General features: G+C 42.1%; 1 protein-coding gene and 1 long non-coding RNA gene across 3 annotated transcripts in view; one reads left to right on the top strand and one right to left on the bottom strand.

The window, feature by feature from the left end:
- sil1 (SIL1 nucleotide exchange factor) overlaps positions 1–8,989 on the top strand; it is a 14,678-nt gene extending 5,689 nt beyond the window's left edge. Inside the window, exons 5-10 of one of the 2 annotated variants that reach the window (XM_087995496.1) lie at positions 253–352; positions 1,618–1,800; positions 1,882–2,003; positions 5,905–6,001; positions 7,247–7,411; positions 7,858–8,989. In XM_087995496.1, the coding sequence (XP_087851622.1) occupies positions 253–352; positions 1,618–1,800; positions 1,882–2,003; positions 5,905–6,001; positions 7,247–7,411; positions 7,858–8,211 (1,021 nt within the window). In that variant the 3' untranslated portion in view covers positions 8,212–8,989. Of the gene's footprint in view, positions 1–252; positions 353–1,608; positions 1,801–1,881; positions 2,004–5,904; positions 6,002–7,246; positions 7,412–7,857 lie in introns of both variants that reach the window. The other variant, XM_087995494.1, reaches the window with a different exon arrangement.
- LOC122556813 (uncharacterized) lies at positions 6,771–23,519 on the bottom strand. The gene is made up of 2 exons (XR_006313670.2): positions 23,380–23,519; positions 6,771–8,125 (listed from the first exon to the last, which is right to left on the bottom strand). It is a non-coding gene; the product is annotated as an uncharacterized LOC122556813 (long non-coding RNA).
- Between the last annotated feature and the right edge of the window lie 20 nt (positions 23,520–23,539).

Genomic DNA, 23,539 nt, shown 5'->3' with positions numbered 1-23,539 from the left:
CCAAAGCTGTACGAGCAGTTGGAACAGATGGCCCGGGAGGAAACCCCAATTTTTCTCCTAATCCCTTGCAGTGAGTTGAGCATGAGGTCTCATTTCTGGGCCTCACTTGAATTTAGCAGAACCCTCTCAAATTATCTGGAGTTGGGTGGGAAACATAGCTTGGTCTCAGAAATTGTGCATGCCATTTTACTTATAGCTAGTGTAACAGGGCATTAGGACTCCTGCCCACTCATCTAGTTTTGTCCTTTTCAGACATGGAATGGTTAATCTGGATTCTAAATCCTTCACCGCTGAGGAGTTGAAAAAGGCTTTGAAGTTAATGAAACTAGAAAGCAATACACAGACTGAGGAGGTAAGGCACATTTTAGAATGGATTCAACCAAAGTATCCCAGCAAAAAGATCTTGCGATTCATCAGTATGTGTAAATAGTTCAATTGAGTACATCATTGAAAATTTCTTACACTTTGTTTCATGAACAGTGAATTCTGCAATTACTCTGCCTACAATTTCTGTCTGTCTTCTTTTGAAATTGAGCATTTATTCTTGTGATCACACTTTGTCCTTATTCAAACTGCCTGCAAAAGCCAAATGTTTGTGTTCAGCTCAACTGACATATAAATGTCTTCCCAAGCTGAAATTCTATCCACCCTTCCTTTTTGTTTTTATGCTTGATTAGCTATATTTAAAAAAAAACAAATCTAACTAAGCTTTATCATTTTGCTATTGTGGTTGAAACAGAAATAAGCTTTGCCACTATTTTCTGACTTTTGGGAGTGAAAAATGCTATGGGCTGAATTTTTCTCCATTTGCGAACCCTTGCTGCTGGGATTGAAAGCAGGAGTTAACCACATCCCCAGCAGAAAGCAGAGGTGGCATTTGTTATTTGGGTCACCATCCAAAGGAGGTTGAATGTGCCCTCCAGAGTTTCAACCTAATCTGAACTGGATGCTCAGCAGTGCCACTGTTGGAGGGGGCTACTGCTGGGGCTGCAGTATGAAGGAGAGGACACTTTCTACTGAGTTGTATGGAAACAAGGGTATGTTCTAGCTGAGGTGCATGCCCTGGATCAACCACACCGGAGGACCCTTTCCCTTTCCCCAGGAACCTATTGGGAGACTGCCAGTGATTCTATTGTTTTTGCTTGCTATGCTTGATGTCCCCAACTTGGACAAAATGCTTGAAGATATGGGAGGTGGTCTTTAGTTAGGCATTTAAGTGGCTGTGCCACTGTCAGTGTTAGGAGTACATATGAGGAAGTGGGTGAACAAACAGCTGAATGGGGTGACCCATTCTAGGAAATATGAATATTTTGAGGTTTACATTGACTTTCATTGAAATGTACTGTCAGTAGTACTGCTGAAATGGACTAAACCTGTATTTTATCCCAAATGCATAATGAACATTGAATATTACTCTGACATTAACATAGTGTTCTAAAGTCCTTGACAGTCTGAGACAAAATTCTACAGTGAACCAAAATATGCCTTGAAACAGCTGACTAAAAATTTAGTTGAACAGGTTTTTCTTTGAAGGGGAGTGGGGTTGGGAGAGGAATTTGTGCTTAGAGCTACAGTAAAGTCCACGTTTATGTCATGTTTCTTTTTGAGGGTCATCAGGAGAAGCTACGTGAGACATTCCGCCCAATCAAAGAACTGATGGCAGATTTTGAAGCCATGAATGTGGTAATGGAGACTGATATGGAAATAATCAATAAACTTGTCAGCAAATTCAACAGCTCCGGTGCGACACTGGAGGATAAGGTTGCTGCTCTATATGACCTGGAATACTATGTCCATCAGGTACTGGCAAAAGTTTGTGTGTCACATGACTGTTGGGAATTGGAAGGGAGACTTGACATTTTGTATTATGGTTATTCCTAGGTGGACAATGCCCAACATCTGATGTCCATTGGGGGGTTGCAACTTGTGATCAAGGCACTAAATGCCACCGAACCCCGTATTCAGGAGCATGCTGCCTTTGTGCTGGGATCTGCACTCTCTGGGTAATGACTTGTCTGTTGAAATCTTGGAGGGACGTACTGTCTACAGAATGCAACTACAGCAAACTTCATGTAAAATAGAACTATTCAAGCACCTCTGTTGGTCATCTTCTCAAATTGGGTGGGGGAGGCGGTCAGGATCCTAGCTAGGGTTGCAACCCGAAATCTTTGGGGCCATGAGCACCGATGTAGCAACGGCTGCAGTGCTGCATCTCTCCCCTTCACTCATTTTTCAGTTGTTCACCACTCCCTCTCCATAGGTAGTCTTACTCCAACACTCGACAATCTCTGAGCTTTACATTGGGCATCACTGGGGGAAACATGCGAAACCCGACTAGAAGCAGACTTCATAGCTTAAAAATAGCATAAAAGTGAAATATTTGCCAGGTGTTGCAGCATTTATAAAGAAAGAACTTAGTTGATGTTTGCTATTAAGGACTTCTCATCACCTGAAAATGTTAATTATTTTACTCTCCTCAGATCTGAGTATTTCCTGCTTAACAATATTGGCCAATAATTTGGTTGGACTAGACATCCCACAGCTTAAGAAATAAATCTTTACTCAGCTGCTCTAATTTTTTTGAGCCAGTAATTCTGGAAATCAGTGGGGTTCTCTGGGAACACTGACACAGCCAGAGGTTTATCTTCTATACTCGTGTAGTTCAAAGATGGAGAAAAATGGAGGTAGCAACAAAAGAAAACAGTGAACTCTTCAAATTTGAGATTGATAAAAGTTCTTTAATCTTTTCAAAAAAATATCTAACCTAGTTTGTGTTTTTACAAATATATTAAGGACAAAAGAGTAACTAGGGAGAGAATACGGCCCCTCAAAGATCAGCAAGGCGGCCTTTGTGTGGAGCCGCAGAAAATGGGGGACATACTGAATGAGTATTTTGCATCAGTATTTACTGTGGAAAAGGATATGGAAGATATAGGGAAATAGATGGTGACCTCTTGCAAAATGTCGAGATTACAGAGGAGGAAGTGCTGGATGTCTTGAAACAGTTAAAGGTGGATAAATCCCCAGACCTGATCAGGTGTACCTGAGAACTCTGTGGGAAGCTCGAGAAATGATTGCTGGGCCTCTTGCTGAGATATTTGTATCATTAATAGTCATAGATGAGATGCCAGAAGACTGGGGGTTGGCAAACGTGGTGCCACTGTTTAAGAAGGGTGGTAAGGACAAGCCAGGGAACTATAGACCAGTGAGTCTGACCTCGGTGGTGGGCAAGTTGTTCGAGGGAATCCTGAGGTTGTACATGTATTTGGAAAGGCAAGGACTGATTAGGGATAGTCAACATGGCTTTGTGAGTGGGAAATCATGTCTCCCAAACTTGATTGAGTTTTTTGAGGAAGTAACAGAGGATTGATGAGGGCAGAGCGATAGATGTGATCCATATGGACTTCACTAAGGCGTTTGACAAGATTTCCCATGGGAGACTGATTAGCAAGGTTAGATCTCATGGAATACAGGGAGAACTAGCCATTTGGATACAGAACTGGCTCAAAGGTAGAAGACGAAGGGTGGTGGTGGAGGGTTGGTTTTCAGACTGGAGGCCTGTGACCAGTGGAGTGCCACAAGGATTGGTGCTGGGTCCCCTACTTTTTGTCATTTACATAAATGATTTGGATGCCAGCAACGATGTACAGTTAGTAAGTTTGCAGATGACACCAAAATTGGAGGTGTAGTGGACAGCGAAGAGGGTTACCTCAGATTACAACAGGATCTTGACCAGATGGGCCAGTGGGCTGAGAAGTGGCAGATGGAGTTTAATTCAGATAAATGCAAGGTGCTGCATTTTGGGAAAGCAAATCTTAGCAGGACTTATACACTTAATGGTAAGGTCCTAGGGAGTGTTGCTGAACAAAGAGACCTTGGAGTGCAGGTTCATAGCTCCTTGAAAGTGGAGTCGCGGGTAGATAGGATAGTGAAGAAGGCGTTTGGTATGCTTTCCTTTATTGGTCAGAGTATTGAGTACAGGAGTTGGGAGGCCATGTTGCAGCTGTACAGGACATTGGTTAGGCCACTGTTGGAATATTGCATGCAATTCTGGTCTCCTTCCTATCGGAAAGATATTGTGAAACTTGAAAGGGTTCAGAAAAGATTTACAAGGATGTTGCCAGGGTTGGAGGATTTGAGCTATAGGGAGAGGCTGAACAGACTGGGACTGTTTTCCCTGGAGCGTCTGAGGCTAAGGCGTGACCTTATAGAGGTTTACAAAATTGAGGGGCATGGATAGGGTAAATAAGCAAAGTCTTTTCCCTGGGCTCAGGGAGTCCAGAACTAGAGGGCATAGGTTTAGGATGAGCGGGGAAAGATAAGAGACCTATGGGGCAACTTTTTCACACGGAGGGTGGTACGGGTATGGAATGAGCTGCCAAAGGAAGTGGTGGAGGCTAGTACAATTGCAACATTTAAGAGGAATTTGAATGGGTATATGAATAGGAAGGGTTTGGAGGGATATGGGCAGGGTGCAAGCAGGTGAGACTAGATTGGGTTGGGATATCTAGGTCGGCATGGACGGGTTTACCGAAGGGTCTGTTTCCATGCTGTACATCTCTGACTCTATGGTGAGACTGTTTATTTCCTTTGGCGTTTATCATCATTTTACAAACGTCCTTGTGCCATTAAGTATCAGGCCTAACTGACAGCAGCTTTCATTGGCTTTAACAATATAAATGTCACAAATGCTTGACTAGCTGAGTGCAGATTCACAAAGGTATTAAGTCTGCATCAAATTATAATGGTGAGTAATTCACTGAGTTATCTTTGCCACAAATAAATTAATTCTCACCATTAAGATATATGTACTTGAAACACTGTATTTTGCCAGTAAATCATCTGCCTTGGTTCAGTTGTAGCATTCTCCCCTCATGTTAGGTTATGAGTTTGAGGTTCATTCCTGAGGTTTGATTAAATGATCAAGCTGATGATCGTTCTGTACTGGGGGAATTACTGAAATATGTTTTTTAGGTTGTAAAGTCAAATAGAGGCCTGCCTATTCTCTCTCAAATGTACAATATATTGTGCTATATTTGGGGAAGGATGGATGGTCCTCTCTGATATTCTGGTCCTTATTTATCACTGAACCAACACCACTATAAAATAAGTGATTTAGTTATTATTCTTAATGCTATTTTCTGTAAGTGAGGGCTGCAGATGCTGGAGATCAGAGCTGAAAATGTGTTGCTGGAAAAGCGCAGCAGGTCAGGCAGCATCCAAGGAACAGGAGAATCGACGTTTCGGGCATAAGCCCTTCTTCAGGTTTATGCCCGAAACGTCGATTCTCCTGTTCCTTGGATGCTGCCTGACCTGCTGCGCTTTTCCAACAACACATTTTCAGCTATTTTCTGTAACCTTCCAGTGTACAAATTTGCAGATGCATTTCTCTACACTTTTTTTTTAAATGTATTTTGAGCTGCAAAGCCCTTTTGAGACAAGCTGAGATCAAGATTCCACTATTTGTGCATGTTCTTTCAAGTAAACAAGAAATAATGAACAAATTAACTAATGTACAACCTCTTTTGTTTAAAGGGGCCAATGTCTAATGAAAATCAACTTTTTAAATTTGGGTTTCCTTTCAAAATGTGGAGGTGATATATTCTAGCTCTTCTGGTAAGGCCTCTAAGTGTACCAGTGGAGACTGCATTATCACTCTGCACTGTATATATTATGTGCTTACCTTTAACTACTTTGACCCTGGATTTCTTACCAAACTTGTTTTGTGACGCATTGTATTTTTCCAGCCTAATAAATCTATGCTATTTATCAAGAACTTCTATGTAATTTGTATAAATGATCTCCAGTCTACTTTTCAGTACTCTGATCATGCAAATATTTCCCTTAATGCAACAGGATTTGAGAATCTATCTTATGTTAAAACTGTTTCTGATTTTTTGTTAGCAACCCAAAAGTTCAGATTGAGGCGATAGAAGCTGGGGCTCTACAGAAATTGTTGATATTGTTGGCAACGGATCAATCAATGGCAATGAAGAAAAAGGTATGGATAAAGAAAATTTCCAATTTTCAGCTGATGAAGGTGAATCTCTAGCAAGGCCAAGGTTGTGGCTTGTTTATTGAACTACTTGCTCAAAAACAAACGTCAGTTTAAAAAAAAAAATAGCTTAATGTTAAAATGTACACAAGCCTGTTTAAGGATGTAAATTTTCATTTTATGTTATGGGAAGGGAAGAAAGAATGATCAAAGTTAGGTACATTTCTTAAGCACAAGTAACTCTTGATTCCTGTTACTTTGAAGTGCATTCATAAGACAGCACCATTTTTTAAGTATTGCTTTTTGGTCTTGCAATCGGCTTGAAAGACCATGAGACTGATTCCCACTGTTAGGTTATCAACTCATTTGGGGAAAAAAAAACTCATTACTCAATCTTTGATTTGGATTTGAATGGTGTAGAAGTAGGCTAAATAACTCCTTGTGCCTTTTCTTCCATTCAATTAGATTATGGTTAATTTGTACCTCCAACTACATTTAACTGTCTTTGTTCCAGATCCCCTAACAGCCATGTCTGACAGATATTGCTTAGCACAGTGCTAACATTTTCAGACATCTCAACATTTTGGCATGCAGGATTCTACATTTTCACTATATGTATATGGCTGCATCAAATCTAAATGCTGCCCCTCATTCTGGATTTAAACACCAGATGAATTGGTTTTCCTGTATATACCCATATACCAGATTCACTGTCTACCCCCTCAGTTTAACATTTTAAGCCATTTAATTCATAAGTATGCACTGAACTCCAAAATCAGAAAAGCTTTTTTTATTGGTGCCAAAAACTTAAGGCATTACTCAAGAACAGATCTGACTTGCAGAACTGAAGCACAATTTCCTCTCTCCTACTCCTTGTTTTAGGTAGAAGCTGGTATCCAGTTAGCCTCCCCACACTGGGTTCCAGTTTTACATATTCACTTCATGATACCCTCCCTTTTATAGTCAAGTTTAAGGGCCCATTGGTGGAATACAGAATGTTTAATCTGAACACCATTTTCAAGTTGAGCTAATTCTGTAGGACAATTGATTTGAACTCTTAAAAAGGAAAGTTAGTAGACTACTAAGAAACCTTTCAACTATAATGCCCTTTTTTTTTATTTTAACAGGGAGCCAAAACCCCAAGGCAGTGGGAAGTTGTAATTTGGAAAAGTAAGGAGGGAGAAGAACTGTAGATTTTCCAAAAGTGTCCATGGGTAAAATGTCTCCCTTATTTGTGCTTTTTTTTTTCAGGCTCTCTTTGCGTTCTCATCATTGTTGCGCCATTTTCCATTTGCTCAGCAACAGTTTTTGAAACTTGGAGGCTTGCAGATACTTGGGCAGCTGTTTCAGGCAAAGGGAATGGAGTCCCTGCGTCTTCGAATCATGACTTTGCTCTATGACATGGTCATGGAGAAGGTGAGGAAACAGACTAAATTTTAGTGTTGGAAAAACTGGAATTTGCATCATGCTGACTTTTTAATCATGTATACAATTCTGACTCCTAACAGTCACCACTTTCTATTCTTGTTTTGAGTCATTTATTCCACAATGATTTCAACTTTTTTTCCAGTTTAACAATGTTAAAGTCACATCCAGTTTGCTGCTTTTTGTTAGTATTCTTAATTCTGCTCTCTTGGATTGTTGACAAAAATTGTAGATGCGGGTTAATGTTAAGATGCATAATGAGCTAGTTGAGGACAGTTGTTTGCTTTCACAAATCTTTTGTTCCAATGCAAACTGTAATCTTGCACTTTTAAATGTGGTCAAAACTTTGAGCTGAAGTACAAGGCAAGTAATTTACTGTAGCTTGATTATTAACTCCAGCTGAGTGAATATTCAATCTAGTTTGAATTCTTTCGCAGAAACTTATCCAAGGGACACAAGATAATAGTGTTCCACACCAGGAGAAATGTCGTCAATATGATGAGCTTAATTTGCTGCCTCTTATGCTGGAACAGGACTGGTGCACGATGGTTCCCAAGCTCTTGACATCCAGTGAACATGACACGAGGGAAAAAGTTTTACGGACCATGAACCTTATGATCTCATCCTGTAGGAGCGAGTACCAGGCTATACAGGGCCTGAGTTCCTTGCTGGACATGCTCCAATCAGAGTATGAGGGACTGGCTGCTGAAGAACAGAAAGAGGGTGAGACAGATGGTTACTTCCTGGGACTCTTAAACTCTGCCAATGACATCATTAAACAGCTGAAATAATAGGTGCAAGAAGCATCTGGAACCCATTTCAATGTGAACTTTTTTTAAACATTGAATTTGTGACAGTACATTATTGCGAAAGAATTTGCAGTAAATTCAAACCAACGGGAAATTCACCTGTTTCCTATCTTTGGAATATATTGCAATGCCTTGATGAAGTGTGAAAATAACATGGTTGGCTTAGTAAAGCCCTTTGTTATCCAAGTTACTCTGTTCACCTCTGTCTTTAAGAAGTTTGTGCACTTCATGCATATTTATTTGTTTTTGCTTTTCCTGAAATATGGAGTAAACTTGGCATTTATGAACCTGGTTAGGCATCAATAGATTTTTGAAGCTGCTTCCATTTGCATTTGGGTTTGAATATTAAATTCACTACCATCAAATTTTCTTTTGTGGGGTCAGCAAATATCCGTGCCAGACATGTTATAGATACCTAGTTCATTCAGGGGTCTTCCTGTTGATCTTGCTCATTATTGCTGTTCAGTAAATATTGCTCCTGATTTGGATCAGGAAGGCAGAGCTAGCAAATGGGTGACAACTTTAAATGAAGACTTAGTGTCTAGTTACACTGAACTGTAACATTTAGAAAAGTTTTGAAGTGTTTAATACATGTTTTAAGAACATATGGAACATTTTTAATTTAAATTCTTCCAAACTTATTTGCCTTTAAAAATGCCTGTCTACTAAAATTTCACAATGACTTTCATCATTGGTGGAAATGTTTAGGGTACATCTTTCAGGTTTTATGTACCCAGAATAAAAATGTCATCTTAATGAATTGTTCTTGCATTCAATGAGCATCTTTCTCCCGAAGTTGGATTTCATAGCACTTCTGATTTGGTGCAGACTGATGTTTGGGAATTTAGGAACAGGAGTAGCTATTCACTAAGATCAATGATCTGGTTAAAGTCTATCTTCACCTTCTTCTGTTCCCCATAACCCTTTTGCTTACTATCCATCAAAATCAATATAACCTCTGCCTTGAACAAATTACAGAAAGCAGCAGAGACTGCATTATTGAGAAAAGAATGCCACAAGGTAATGACCTCCAATTTTTTTTCTCCTCAATCTGAGTTATACCCACAAGGAGAGAGAAAAACACAGACATGTTGTAATTGTAGCTGCATCTATCACTTTTCTAGTAGTTCATTCCACTCGTGAACCTTTTTTTTTTAAGATTGCCCCATGCCCTCTTTTTTAAAATTTGTATCTATGCCCCTCATGATTTTAAACCTCAATACAGTGACCCCAGCCTCCTGTTCTGCTGTGAAAATAAGTCTCTGATTGGAAAGTTGTTTTTTTAATATTCAAACTTGCCATTCCTGGCGATATATAGCAGTGATAAAATTGGAATATAACAGCAGATGCAGGTATTTTCAGCAAATCAAGCAGAATTTATGGTAGAATAAATAGTTGACTTTTCTTTCTAGGTGTTGCCAGACTTGCAGCTAAGTTCCAGCACTTATCATTATTTGATTCCCAGCATGTTGTTTTGTTTTGGGCTGAAACGCTGCTTAATTTTCAAAATTATTGAATGTAGTTTAAAACGTCCATCTGTTTTAGTGTCTTGCCCATTACACACTTCTGTTTTAAACTTAATTATGTACTTTGAGGATTTTTGCAACTCCTCTAGAAGCAGAATTGTAGATGGCCAGATTTTCTCTAGCAGTTGAAGTGGTCCTTCAGCACATTGTGTTTGTCCACTCATCAAATATTAATCTATTCCAATCACATTTTCTAGCATGTAGCCTATATTCTCCCATGACCTGGCCTTTTCAAATGTTCATCTAAATAGTTTGAGGTTTCTAGCCTTTTATCCAGGCTTTTTGGATGATAAATTCCAAATGCAGGCGGTTCTCCTAATATGCATGTTTCATCAGCAAGAATTGGCAATGTGATTTGAGGAATTGTGAACGTTGTTTGGATAACACCGACTTTCTACTGAATGGCTATAGTGGTTTTCTGTAGTGCAATTCCCATACTGCTAGGTTGCAGAAGAACACAACTGTTGTGTTGTAGCAGAACAAGTTGTATTTGCAACTGAGTGAAAGTGTTTTCTCAAATCCCCTGCTTACATTAAAGTTATGACCTTCTTCTAAAGGGGAACGTTTCTCTTTATCTACCTAGTGAGTTTTGAGAAGATTTGTAGCTCAAGTTGAGGTTCTGTCCATTTACCTACTTGTCCATGCCCATCAGAACTTTGTACACCTCAATCAGTTTCCCCTTCTCTGCTCTCAGTAAAACAAGCCCAGCTTCTCTTAATAGATGAATTATTTCAGTCCAGGTAATATCCCATATTGATTCTTAAACACCTTATCCACTTCTCTTACTGTCTTTAAAGATCTAGAAGTATGCACATGCAAGTTCCCTTCATCCTCTTGTATTTCTGAGGGTCCTATCATTCAATGTGTGTACTTTTTTTTGCCTGGTAGGTCCTTCCAAAATGTGTCACCTCACACTTCTTTTCAGGATTAAAGCTTATTTGGACTTCAGCTCATCTGACCAGACTGTTTGTTTATATTGTCCTGTAGTCTTAAGGACCCCCCCCCCATTTACTGCACCACTAATTTTTGCATTAGCTGTGAACTCACCAATCGTAGCTCTGATATTTGTGCCTAGATAATTAAAGTGGACAACAAACAGCAAGGGTACCTAGCACTGAATCCACTGGACGTAGGATTCCAGTCACTAAAACAGTCTTTGACCACTACTCTCTGCTTCCTGCCACTAAGCCAATTTTGGATCTGATTTGTCAAATTTCCCTTGGTCCCATTGGCTGTTAGTTACTTACACAGTCTTGCATGGCAGACTGGTTCAAAAACCTTACTGAAGTTCACGTAGACCATATCAATTGCACTACAGGGGTTCCCTGATTTACGAATGCTTCTACTTATGAACATTATCCTATATGGATATAATTTTAAAGATCTGACTTATAAATGTTTCCTGTACTTATGAACAACTATTACATGTTGTCCTGCATTGTGTTTTGATTTGCGTACAATTCAACTTGTGAATGGACTTAAGAACACAACCTGTTAACAACCAGGACTGCTTGAACACGTAGGTACCTCATCAAAAAATTCAGTCAACTTTATTAAACGTTATCTGTCCCTTACAAAGCCATGCTGACCATCCTTGACACTCCAAATGCAGATTGATTCTGTCCCTAATTGTTTTCCAAAATGTTTCCCTTCCACAGATATTAGACTCGCTGGCTTGTAGCTTCCTGGTGCAACCCTACTGCCCTTCTCAATTAATATGTTAGGATTTTTGACATTAGCAACCCTGTAGCATCCCTACTTTGGCCAGAGAGGATTTGAAAATTAATGTCAAAGTCCCTGCAATCTCCACTGACTCCCACAGCAGCCTGAGGATTTATTCATCTTCAAGCCTAAAATCGTAAATAATTCTCACTCCATACTAATTCATTTTCAAATACCTCACAGAACCCCTCTCCAATTCTATATCTACACTATCCTTCTCTAGTAAGTACAGATGCAAAGTAATAATTTAAAGCTACAGCTTCTGGCTACACTCTGATTGCCACTTTGGTCTTTAAAGGGCCTACTCTTTCCCTGGTTATTATTTTACCCTAATATACTCTTAAAACGCCTTTGCATTTTTCTTAACATTATCCACCAGTGTATTTTCATGTCCCATTTTCACTCTCCTAATGTATTTTTTAAACCACGTCCTGAACTTTCTGTAATTCTCAAGAGCATTTGCTGTTCTAAGACTTTGGTATATACCGTAAGTTGCATTTTTTTCCCTCAACTGATCCTGTACATCTATTGAAATCCAAGAATCTGTGGTTTAGTGGGTCCCACCCGTCACCTTCATAAGAACTTAAAATTTAAGTCTAGTACCACAACCCATCTTATAGGAGCTTCTATATGTTGACTTAAAAAGCTCTCCTGGACACATTTTAAGATTTCTGTCCCCTCTTAGTATTCCAGGCTTTGTCTATCCCAGTTAATATTCGGGATGTTGAAATCCCCTCCTTTAATTACTCTTTATTTAAAAAAAACTTAAGATACAATACAGCATAGGAACAGGTCCTCTGGCCCACCAAACCTGCACCGATTCCTAATCCTTATTTAGACCCACTACTTATTACCCAGATGCGATTTCTGTCTCTGTTCGCCTCCTATTCATGCCTGTCAAGATACTCCTTTTGACTACGTATCCATCTTTCTCTTTCTCCCTCACTGGGAATCTATACTACATTAGCAGCAAAATGATTTCACTTTCTGTTTTTAAGTTCCACCCATATAGTGAAATTTGAGAAACCTTCCAAGATATCATTTCTCCTCACTGCAGTGCTTGACTCCTTGACTGATCTTGCAACACCACCTTCTCTTTTACATTCCTCCTCGTCCAATCTCCACTAAAGATTCTATATCAGCTTCCAGTCCTGTACCTCAACACATCTCCAGGATGGGGAAAGAAACTGCAGGGGATGGGCACAATTGAAATGTGGAACAGCTACTGCGTGTCCTTGATAAATATGTACCTGTCAGGCAGGGAGAAAGTGGTCAAGTGAGGGAACATTGGTTTACTAAAGAAGTTGAATCTCTTGTCAAGAGAGGAGGCTTATGTAAAGATGAGACTTGAAGGCTCAGTTAGGGTGCTTGAAAGTTAGCAAGGAATGACCTAAAGAAAGAGCTAAGAACCAGGAGAAATCTTTGGCAGGTAAGATCAAGGAAAACCCTAAAGCTTTCTACAGGTATGTCAGGAATAAAAGAATGACTAGAGTAGGATTAGGGCCAGAAGTTGGTACTGCAGATACTGGAGATTAGAGTGGTGCTGGAAAAGCACAGCAGTTGGACTGCATCTGAGGAACAGGAAAATCGATGTTTTGGGCAAAAGTCCTTCAAAGTTCTTTGAGAAGGTGATCAAACTGGTGGATGAGGGTAAAGCAGGTGATGTGGTGTATATGGATTTCAGTAAAGCGTTTGATATGGTTCATCGCAGTTAGCTACTGCAGAAAATATGGAGGCATGGGATTGACGGTGAATTAGCGCTTTGGATCAGAAATTGGCTCGCTACAAGAAGACAGAGTGGTGGTTAATGGTAAATATTCAACTTGGAGTTCAGTAACTAGTGGTGTACCGCAAGGATCTGTTTTGGGGCCACTGCTGTTTGATGACCTGGATGAGGATGGGTTAGTAAATTTGCAGATGACACTAAAGTTGGTGGACTTAATAGTGCTGAAGAATGTTGGAGGTTATAGAGGGACATAGATAAGCTGCAGTGCTGGGCTGAGAGGTGGCAAATGGAGTTTGATGCTCAAAAGTGAGGTGATTCACTTAGGAAGGAGTAATAGGAAGGCAGAGTACTGGGCTAATGGTAAGATTCCTGGTAATGTGGATGAACAGAGAGATCTGTGTCCGTGTGCATAAATCCCAGAAGGTTGTCACCCAGGTTAATAGGGTTCTTCCCAAGACTTGGGTAAAGTGGGTCACCCACCCCCATCACACTCACCAAATCATTCATAATAGCTGTTTAATTTAATTAGTTGCTTAGTATTACATTTAAACAATCTAATATTTAGTAAAAATTACCAAAGGGAAGGGAGCCCGCAGCTCTCAGCAAGCAGGAACCCCTCCCCTACCCTCTCCAGCTGCAGCAGAGGCGTCCACAGCCGCCCCGGGGGACTTACCTACAGTGACAAGCCTTGTGGAGATGATCTCCAAGCTGGACGCGAAGATCGATGCTTTTATCGAGGAGTCCCGAAATCGATGGGACTCACTCTCGGCCGCGCTGCAGAAGCACGACCAAGACATCCAGGAAATCGAGCGCCGAGTCGGAGGGGCGGAGTTAAAGGCCGCAACCTCCGAAACTACAGCACAATCGGCCGTGGATCGGGTCCGGACTCTCGAACAGCGAGTCCGGACCTTAGAGAATTACATTGACGACCTCTATTCTTGAGGTCGTCGAAAAAAAAATTTGTTTGCTGGGCCTTCCCGAACGGGAAGAGGAAGGCCAGCTTACAGCGTTCCTCGAGAAGTGGCTGCCACAGCTTTTAAATCTGGAAGCTGGATCAGGCCAGGTAAGGGTAGAACGGGCCTACCAGCGCCCACGCTCGGTCCTGTTCCGGCTGCAGAGCTACAAGGAGAGGCAGATACTCCTAGAAGCCTCTAGAAATCTTGGAAAAGACCCCCAAGCTATGATCCATAAAGGATCCAAGATCATGTTATTCCAGGACTTTTCCCCAGCTCTGGTCCGAAAGAGGAAGGCATTCGACGAGGCGAAGAAGCGTTTAAGGGACTTAAATATGCAGTACTCCTTACGCTACCCAGCGACGCTACGCTTTAACCATGAAGGATCCGTGTATAACTTCGGATCGCCAGAAAAGGCTAAGGAATTCTTGGACTCTCTTAGATAAACTGTAAGACAATGGATGTTGGTTTGCCTTTCCCCCCGCTTTGGTTTATATCCCCCCCTTTTTTTTACTTACTTTACTGATTAATATTATCGTGGGGAGAGGGATTTGATTTTCTCCCCCCCCCCCCCCCCCCCTTGGGTTGTTTTCTTTTATTATTTTATGTATAATATGTGGGATGTATGTATATGTGTGTGTGTGTGTATATGTACTGGGGGGTTTGGTTAATGTTGGTGGGGGGAGGTGGTTACCTTATTCAATTTTACCTCTGTCTCTAGGAGTGGGGTTGTTTCTCCCTTGTTATTTTGTATTAGTATATTTAATTATTATTTGTTGAGGTTGTAATTTTATAGTTAAATGTTTATATATGGTATTAACATTACCAAATATATCCAGGTGTTGGTATGGGTGGGGGTAGGGTGCTCACTGTTAACTCTAGCTTTGTATTATATCTGAATTCTCCTCATTTTATTTAGGAGTGCCTGGGTCAAGGGTGGGGCATTGGTTGGGAGAGGATATGATGGACTTTGACAGGAAATGACACCCCCTGGGAACAAGGGAGAAAATCTCCACTTAGATACGTTTTATATTTTTTTTTATTTAGAAATAGTTTTTTATTGTATTGGTGTGAGTGTATTAGAGAGGCTTTATTTTTGTAAATTTTATATGCTCTATGCTTGGGATGTTCTGGATAGGGTTTCCCCTCCCGAGGGGTCTCTGACTTGTCCAGATGATTATGGTTGATCAGTCGGTTAAGTGGTGCACCTGGAATGTCAAGGGGAGTAATTCGCCAGTCAAAAGGAAGAAAATATTATCAAATCTTAAGGAAAGAAAGAGTTGATATAGCTCTCCTACAGGAGACACATCTGTTGAATAAAGAACACTTGAAATTACGACAGGGTGGATTTGATCAGGCCTGTTTTTCTTCTTTTAGCTCAAAAAGCAGGGGAGTTGTTATTCTTGTTCGGAAGAATTTCCCTTTCAAAATCCTAAAGCAGATAAAAGACGAATCTGGACGATATATTTTGATTAAAGCCCTCATAAATGGAGAGGAACATGGGATTTTAAATTTGTACTGCCCCCCCGGCACACCCCTTTAAATTTATAATGGAAGCCTTTTCAAAATTGATGGCTTTTGGTGCCCGTCATACAATTATAGGGGGAGACTTTAATTGTATTATGGATCCAGAAATAGATAGAATTCCCAAGAGTACTGCAGGAGTATCTCCCAGATCTAGACAATTGATGGATCTGAACAAAGAATTAGGATTCGTAGATGTATGGAGATGTCTTCATCCACAGGGCAGAGATTTTTCTTTCTACTCCAATCCACATAAATGTCATACTAGAATTGATATGTTTTTTGCCCCCTCGATTTTTTTAAATTCTATATCATCCTGTAAAATAGGTAGTATAGCAATTTCCGACCACGCTGCTGTATATATGGAAACTAAGACGAGGAACAATGGGACATCCCCTCGGCATTGGCATATGGACCCCTTCCTAATGAAAGATAGTAAATTTGTAAAGTACTTCTCTCAAGAATTTAAAACTTTTTTAGAAATTAATTCAGGTACAGCTAGCAACCCATCAATGATGTGGGAGACCATCAAAGCTTACACGCGAGATTTAATCATCTCCTACTCAGCGACCCAGAAGAAATTGAAGGGAGAACAGCGTCTGCTTGAAGCTTGCTTAAAAGCAGCTGAAACAGCATACACTGATAGACCTTCTATTATTAATTTGCAAAGGATTATGGCTCTTAGGACAGCTCTAAACACTACGCTTACTCAAACGGCTAAGAGGGAAATATTATTTGCAAAACAAAGGTTATATGAATATGGCGACAAACCGGGTAGATACTTAGCATTTCTTGCAAAGAAAAAAAAGGCCCCTCAGATTATTACGTTTATCAAGGAAAGTACGGGTATTCTGACTCATGATCATAAAAAGATTAATGCGATCTTTAGAGAATTTTATTCTCAGTTATATAAATCGCAGGATTGTGAAGATAGGACGAGGAGGATGCAGTCATTTTTTAAAAATTTGACCTTTCCAGGCCTAACTCCGGAACAGGTATCGGTCCTAAATGCTCCTCTAACAGTCCAAGAAATACTTGATGCAATTAGGCAACTTCAGAGTGGTGAGGCACCGGGCCCAGAGGTTTTCAAGCTGAATTCTATAAAGAATTTACAGAAATATTGGCTAGGAGAAAGTGAGTTCTCAAATTCTGGAGATCAGAGCTGAAAATGTGTTGCTGGTAAAGCACAGCAGGTCAGGCAGCATCCAAGGAACAGGAGAATCGACGTTTCGGGCATAAGCCCTTCATCAGGAGAAGGGCTTATGCCCGAAACGTCGATACTCCTGTTCCTTGGATGCTGCCTGACCTGCTGTGCTTTACCAGCAACACATTTTCAGCAGAAATATTGGCTAGTCCACTTATGGACATGTATAACTATGCATATAGTCAGGGCTGTCTCCCTCCTTCGCTGAAAGAGGCAAATATCTCTCTTATCCTTAAAAAAGGAAAGGATCCAGAAGATTGTACATCATCTAGACCAATATCCTTGCTAAATGTAGATTTTAAAATCCTTTCTAAAACGTTAGCACTGAGACTAGAAAGGGTACTGCCACATATTATAAAGGAGGATCAGACGGGGTTTATTCAGGGCCGTAGATCATCCAATAATATTAGAAGGGTTTTGAATATGATTCAAGCCTGCCATCAGGGAAAGATACCAGGAGTAGTAGTTTCATTGGACGCGGAAAAGGCATTCGATAGGGTTGAATGGTCATATTTGTTTTACACATTGGAAAGGTTTGGCGTTGGACAGGTGTTTACCAAATGGGTCTCAACATTGTATAGTGATCCCAAAGCAGTTGTGGTTACCAATGGATTAGGTTTGGATAGCTTCCGTGTGGGTAGGGGCTGTCGTCAGGGATGTCCCCTCTCGCCATTGTTATTTACGCTAATAATTGAACCACTAGCAGAAGCTATACGAGCTGATCCTAATATAACGGCCCCGAGGATTGGTACAGGTAAACATAAAATTACCCTTTATGCAGATGATGTTCTTCTATTCCTCAGTAATCCTCTGATGTCCGTACCTCGCCTAATCCAAGTTATTAATATATTTAGCGCATTCTCAGGCTATAAAATTATTTTTTCAAAATCGGAGGCTATGCCAATGGGTGGCCTTGCTATGACACCCCACTCAGTGGACGGATCCCTTTTTCCCTTTCGTTGGTCCCTGGAGGGCTTCTTATATTTAGGCATTTTTATTACTCCAGTATTTGGTCAGTTGTATAAGGCTAATTTTGTGCATTTACTGGAAAGGATAAGGCAGGACCTCCAGCGATGGGGAGACCTTCCAATTTCCTGGTTGGGTAGAATAGCACTAATCAAAATGAATGTCCTGCCCCGTCTCCTATATCCTATGAGAATGCTTCCGGTGATGCTGCCGAGGACGGCTCTACGTAAATTATATGGCTGGCTGGGTTCCTTTATCTGGAATCATAGACGGTCCCTCATTTAGCTGAAGAAGCTACAGCTTCCACGGACAAGGGGAGAATTGGACTTCCCAGACTTTAGGAAATATCAGTTAAGTTCCCTATTAAGTTACATAGCTGATTGGGTCTTGTCTGATCCACAATCAATCTGGTTGGACATTGAGGCCTCTCAAGTAAAATACCCACTTATTAACCTTTTATTTTCAGACAAGAGGAAAATCATTACAGATCACTGTAAAAACCCAATAATACTAAACACAATTAAGGCTTGGAATATAATGCGGCAAAATGAGGGCAATTCACATAAAACATCCCCTATGCACCGATAGTGGGAGCATGGGGATTCCAACCGGGGTTTACAGATGCCACTTTTAAACTCTGGAGATCCAGGGGTATCTCATGTCTAGGGGACCTATTTAAGGATGGGGTCCTGATGTCTTTTGAACAGCTGTGTCAGAAATTCGGATTACCTAATGGAGACCTCTTTCGATACTTCCAAATTCGAGATTATATACAGAAGAAGACTACGTTATTAGATAGTCTTTATAAATCAGATAGAGAATGTAGTGTCCTACGACCAGTGGGGGTTTCTTCTGTCAGTACTATTTATCATTTACTACATGATGAAGTATCGGGAGATATGGATAATCTGCTTAAAACATGGGATCAGGATTTGGGACTAGAAATCTCTATAGAAACGTGGAATGATATTTGGGAAAACGCTAGAAGAATTACTATCTGTAACAGAACCCAGGCTATCCAGCTGAAGATACTTCATAGGGCCCATATAGCACCGGTTTGACTGGCAAAATTTAAGGCAGGAGCATCTCCAATGTGTCCCAAATGCAAAATAGAGATGGGCACTCTTGTACATTGCCTATGGACCTGTCATAAGATCCGTAGATATTGGACTAAAGTAGCAAGTACCCTGACAGAAATTCTAGGAACGGAAATTAAAGTGGACCCTGGTATCTCTCCTTTTGGGCTTTTGGAACTTTCTCTCCCTGGACATGTACGGGAAGAGACTATTTTCTATTCTTTCTTTCTGTGCAAGGAAAATTATTTTGGTGAACTGGATGGCTGAGGCCCCCCCCTGGACTTTCAAATTGGCACAGATTAATTATGGAATGTATTCCCCTTGACTTCCTTACAAATATGGTGCACCGAAAGACCGAATTATTTTATAAAATATGGCAGTCCTTCTTGAATTACATAAATACAGATATCTCGGCTATCCTAACAAGGGCTTTTATTTAATTGAGATTACAAACCTGGCTGGTCCGGGGCCCCTTAGGAGAGGAATCCCGCACGAATATGGGTTTTATTACATCTGATGTTAACACATTCCGAACATGTAAAAGACTTAAATATACACTCTGGTTAGTTATAGGTTAGATTAGTAGATAGAGAAAATGAGGTCTGCAGATGCTGGAGATCAGAGATGGAAATGTGTTGCTGGAGAAGCGCAGCAGGTCAGGCAGCATCTAGGGAACAGGAGAATCGACGTTTCGGGCATTAGCCCTTCTTCAGGAATGAGGAAAGTTTGTCCAGCAGGCTAAGATAAAAGATAGGGAGGAGGGACTTGGGGGAGGGGCGTCGGAAATGTGATAGGTGGAAAAAGGTCAAGGTGAGGGTGATAGGACAGATTGGGGTGGGGGCAGAGAGGTCGGGAAGAAGATTGCAGGTTAGGGAGGCGGTGCTGAATTTGATGGATTTGACTGAGACAGGCTGGGGGGAGGGGAAATGAGGAAACTGGTGAAATCCGAGTTCATCCCTTGTGGTTGGAGGGTTCCTAGCCGGAAGATGAGGCGTTCTTCCTCCAACCGTCGTTTCGCTGTGGTCTGACGATGGAGGAGTCCAAAGACCTGCATATCCTTGGTGGAGTGGGAGGGGGAATTGAAATGTTGAGCTACAGGGTGGTTGGGTTGGTTGGTCCGGGTGTCCCAGAGGTGTTCTCTGAAACGCTCCGCAAGTAGGCGGCCTGTCTCCCCAATATAGAGGAGGGCACATCGGGTACAGAGGATGCAATAGATGATATGTGTGGAGGTACAGGTGAATCTGTGGCGGATATGGAAGTTTCCTTTGGGGCCTTGGAGGGAGGTGAGAGGGGAGGTGTGGGCGCAAGTCTTGCACCTCCTGCGGTTGCAGGGGAAGGTGCCGGGAGTGGAGGTTGGGTTGGTGGGGGGTGTGGATCTGACGAGGGAGTCACGGAGGGAGTGGTCTTTACGGAATGCTGATAGGGGAGGGGAGGGAAATATATCCTTGGTGGTGGGGTCCGTTTGGAGGTGGCGGAAATGACGGCGGATGATGCGCTGTACATGGAGGTTAGTGGGGTGGTAGGTGAGGACCAGTGGGGTTCTGTCCTGGTGGCGGTTGGAAGGGCGGGGTTCAAGGGCAGAGGATCGGGAAGTGGAAGAGATGCGGTGGAGGGCATCGTCGATCACGTCGGGGGGGAAATTGCGGTCCTTGAAGAAGGAGGCCATCTGGGATGTGCGTGTTTGGAACTGGTCCTCCTGGGAGCAGATGCGGCGGAGTCAAAGGAATTGGGAGAATGGGATGGCGTTTTTGCAGGGGGCAGGATGGGAGGAGGTGTAGTCCAGGTAGCTGTGGGAGTCGGTCGGTTTGTAGTAGATGTCCGTGTTGATTCGGTCGCCTGAGATGGAAATAGAAAGGTCGAGGAAGGGGAGGGAGGAATCTGAGACTGTCCAGGTGAATTTGAGGTCGGGGTGGAAGGTGTTGGTGAAGTGGATGAACTGTTCCACCTCCTAGTCAGATCCACACCCCCCACCAACCCAACCTCCACTCCCGGCACCTTCCCCTGCAACCGCAGGAGGTGCAAGACTTGCGCCCACACCTCCCCTCTCACCTCCCTCCAAGGCCCCAAAGGAAACTTCCATATCCGCCACAGATTCACCTGTACCTCCACACATATCATCTATTGCATCCTCTGTACCCGATGTGCCCTCCTCTATATTGGGGAGACAGGCCGCCTACTTGCGGAGCGTTTCAGAGAACACCTCTGGGACACCCGGACCAACCAACCCAACCACCCTGTAGCTCAACATTTCAATTCCCCCTCCCACTCCACCAAGGATATGCAGGTCTTTGGACTCCTCCATCGTCAGACCACAGCGAAACGACGGTTGGAGGAAGAACGCCTCATCTTCCGGCTAGGAACCCTCCAACCACAAGGGATGAACTCGGATTTCACCAGTTTCTTCATTTCCCCTCCCCCCAGCCTGTCTCAGTCAAATCCATCAAATTCAGCACCGCCTCCCTAACCTGCAATCTTCTTCCCGACCTCTCCGCCCCCACCCCAATCTGTCCTATCACCCTCACCTTGACCTTTTTCCACCTATCACATTTCCGACGCCCCTCCCCCAATTCCCTCCTCCCTATCTTTTATCTTAGCCTGCTGGACAAACTTTCCTCATTCCTGAAGAAGGGCTAATGCCCGAAATGTCGATTCTCCTGTTCCCTAGATGCTGCCTGACCTGCTGCGCTTCTAGATTAGTAGATAGTTGAGTTTAGTATTTTTTTCTTTTTTGTTTTTTTTTCTTCTTTTGTTAAATTTTGGCTATTGTATATTTGATTTAATTGTATATCAATGTTTATATTTGTGAGTATTGTTTATTTTTGTAAACTTGTAAAAATGTTAAATTTCTAATAAAAATATCTATAAAATAAAAGGTGACTTAATAGAGACATACAAGATGATCAGAGGATTAGATAGGGTGAACAGTGAGAGCCTTTTTCCTCTGATGGTGATGGCTAGCACGAGGAGACATAGCTTTAAATTGAGGGATGATAGATATAGGACAGATGTTAGAGGTAGATTCTTCACTCAGAGAGAGAGGAGTAAGGGCGTGGAATGCCCTTTCTGCAACAGTAGTGGACTTGCCAACATGAAGGGCATTTAAATGGTCATAGATAGACATATGATTGATAATGGAATAATGTAGGTTAGATGGCCTTTAGATTCGTTTCACAGGTCGATGAAACATCAAGGGTCAAAAGGCTCATACTGCGCTGTAATATTCTATGTTCTATGATAATGAAAGTCTTTTTGTGTATTTTGATTGAAGTGACGAAATATTGGTAAAGATACTGGAGATACTCCCTGCAATACTTTGACCTCCAGATAGCTGCAGTGTTTTTGATGTAGAGCCATGGGTCTTTTATTATACACATGGAGGAATATTTTGCAAGCTTGATTTTGCAGTTCATCTGAAACATAGCACTGTAACTCTAATGGAATAGGGCATGAACAGGAGTGTCAACTCAGATTTCTGTGTTTAAGTCATGGTGCGGGATTTGAACCAGAATCGCCTGAATCTGATGTGAGGGTGAACCGAAAGGAAAGAGTCACATTAAGTGACAATAATTTATTTCAACTTTAAAATGGTGAAGAATGAGGGCAGTCTCCAAGTAAAAACAAAGCTGATGTCTGACTTGTGTGTAATCACAAGACAGGTTCATCTTTTGGGTGTATCCAGCCTTGGAAGGGACGTAAATGCATTTGTGTACATAGCAAAAGTGATGCAGATCTTTGATGCCCCAAGCTGCTGACCTCTCAACCCCAGATGCTACTGGTACCTACCCGTGCCCTCTTGGTGCTGACCTCTGACTCTCTGCTGCTACCTGATGAAACTCCCTGGTACAATCTCACCTCCTGATGCTGACCCCTGACTCCCCCCACCCCTAGACACTACCTGGTGAAAGTCCCTGCAAAACTTTGATCTCCTGATACCTGACCCCTAGATGCTGTCTCTTGCTGACCTCTAATCCCCAGGTGGTAACAGCTGAACCTCTGGTGCTGCCCTGATGAAACTTCCTGCAATAATCTGACTTCCTGTGGCTGACCTCTGAACTTCAGGTGGTGCCTGAAGAAGCTCCCTGCAATACTTTGACCTCCTGATGCTGACCTCTGACCCTCAGGTGTTGCTTGATGAAACTTCCTGCAATACTGACTTCCTGATGATCACTGACCCCTGACCCTCAGGTGGTTTATGATGAAACTCCCTGTAATACACTGATCTCTTGATGTTGACCTCTGACCCCTAAGTGGTGCTTGATAAAACTCCCTGTAGTACTCTGACCTCCTGATGGTTGACCTCTGACCCCTAAGTAGTAACCTTTGACCCCCAGGTGGCGCCTGATGAAATTCCCTGCAATGCTCTGACGTCCTGTCACCTTCATGCGCAAGGACCCAGAGCCGCCCATCCGGCGCCTGTCTGATAAATGTTTTTTTAAAAAAGAATTGAACATACCGAGCACAACGTTCGCTTCCCTCGAATCCCGAGCCGTTTCAGTCGTTGCGCCTGCCCGAGGGCCCGCTTCGTGTTCGACACCGAGGGGACGAGGAAAGAAGCGCGCTGCCGGTGAGAGCCGGAGGGGAGGGCACTGCAGCCGGTCCTTCCCTGACCGCCC

Source organism: Chiloscyllium plagiosum, unplaced genomic scaffold (genome assembly GCF_037043375.1).
Source record: "Chiloscyllium plagiosum isolate Xiang-an unplaced genomic scaffold, Cpla_swu_hap1 HiC_scaffold_16, whole genome shotgun sequence".
NCBI lineage: Eukaryota > Metazoa > Chordata > Chondrichthyes > Orectolobiformes > Hemiscylliidae > Chiloscyllium > Chiloscyllium plagiosum.
This window is presented reverse-complemented; position numbering and strand designations above follow the sequence as displayed.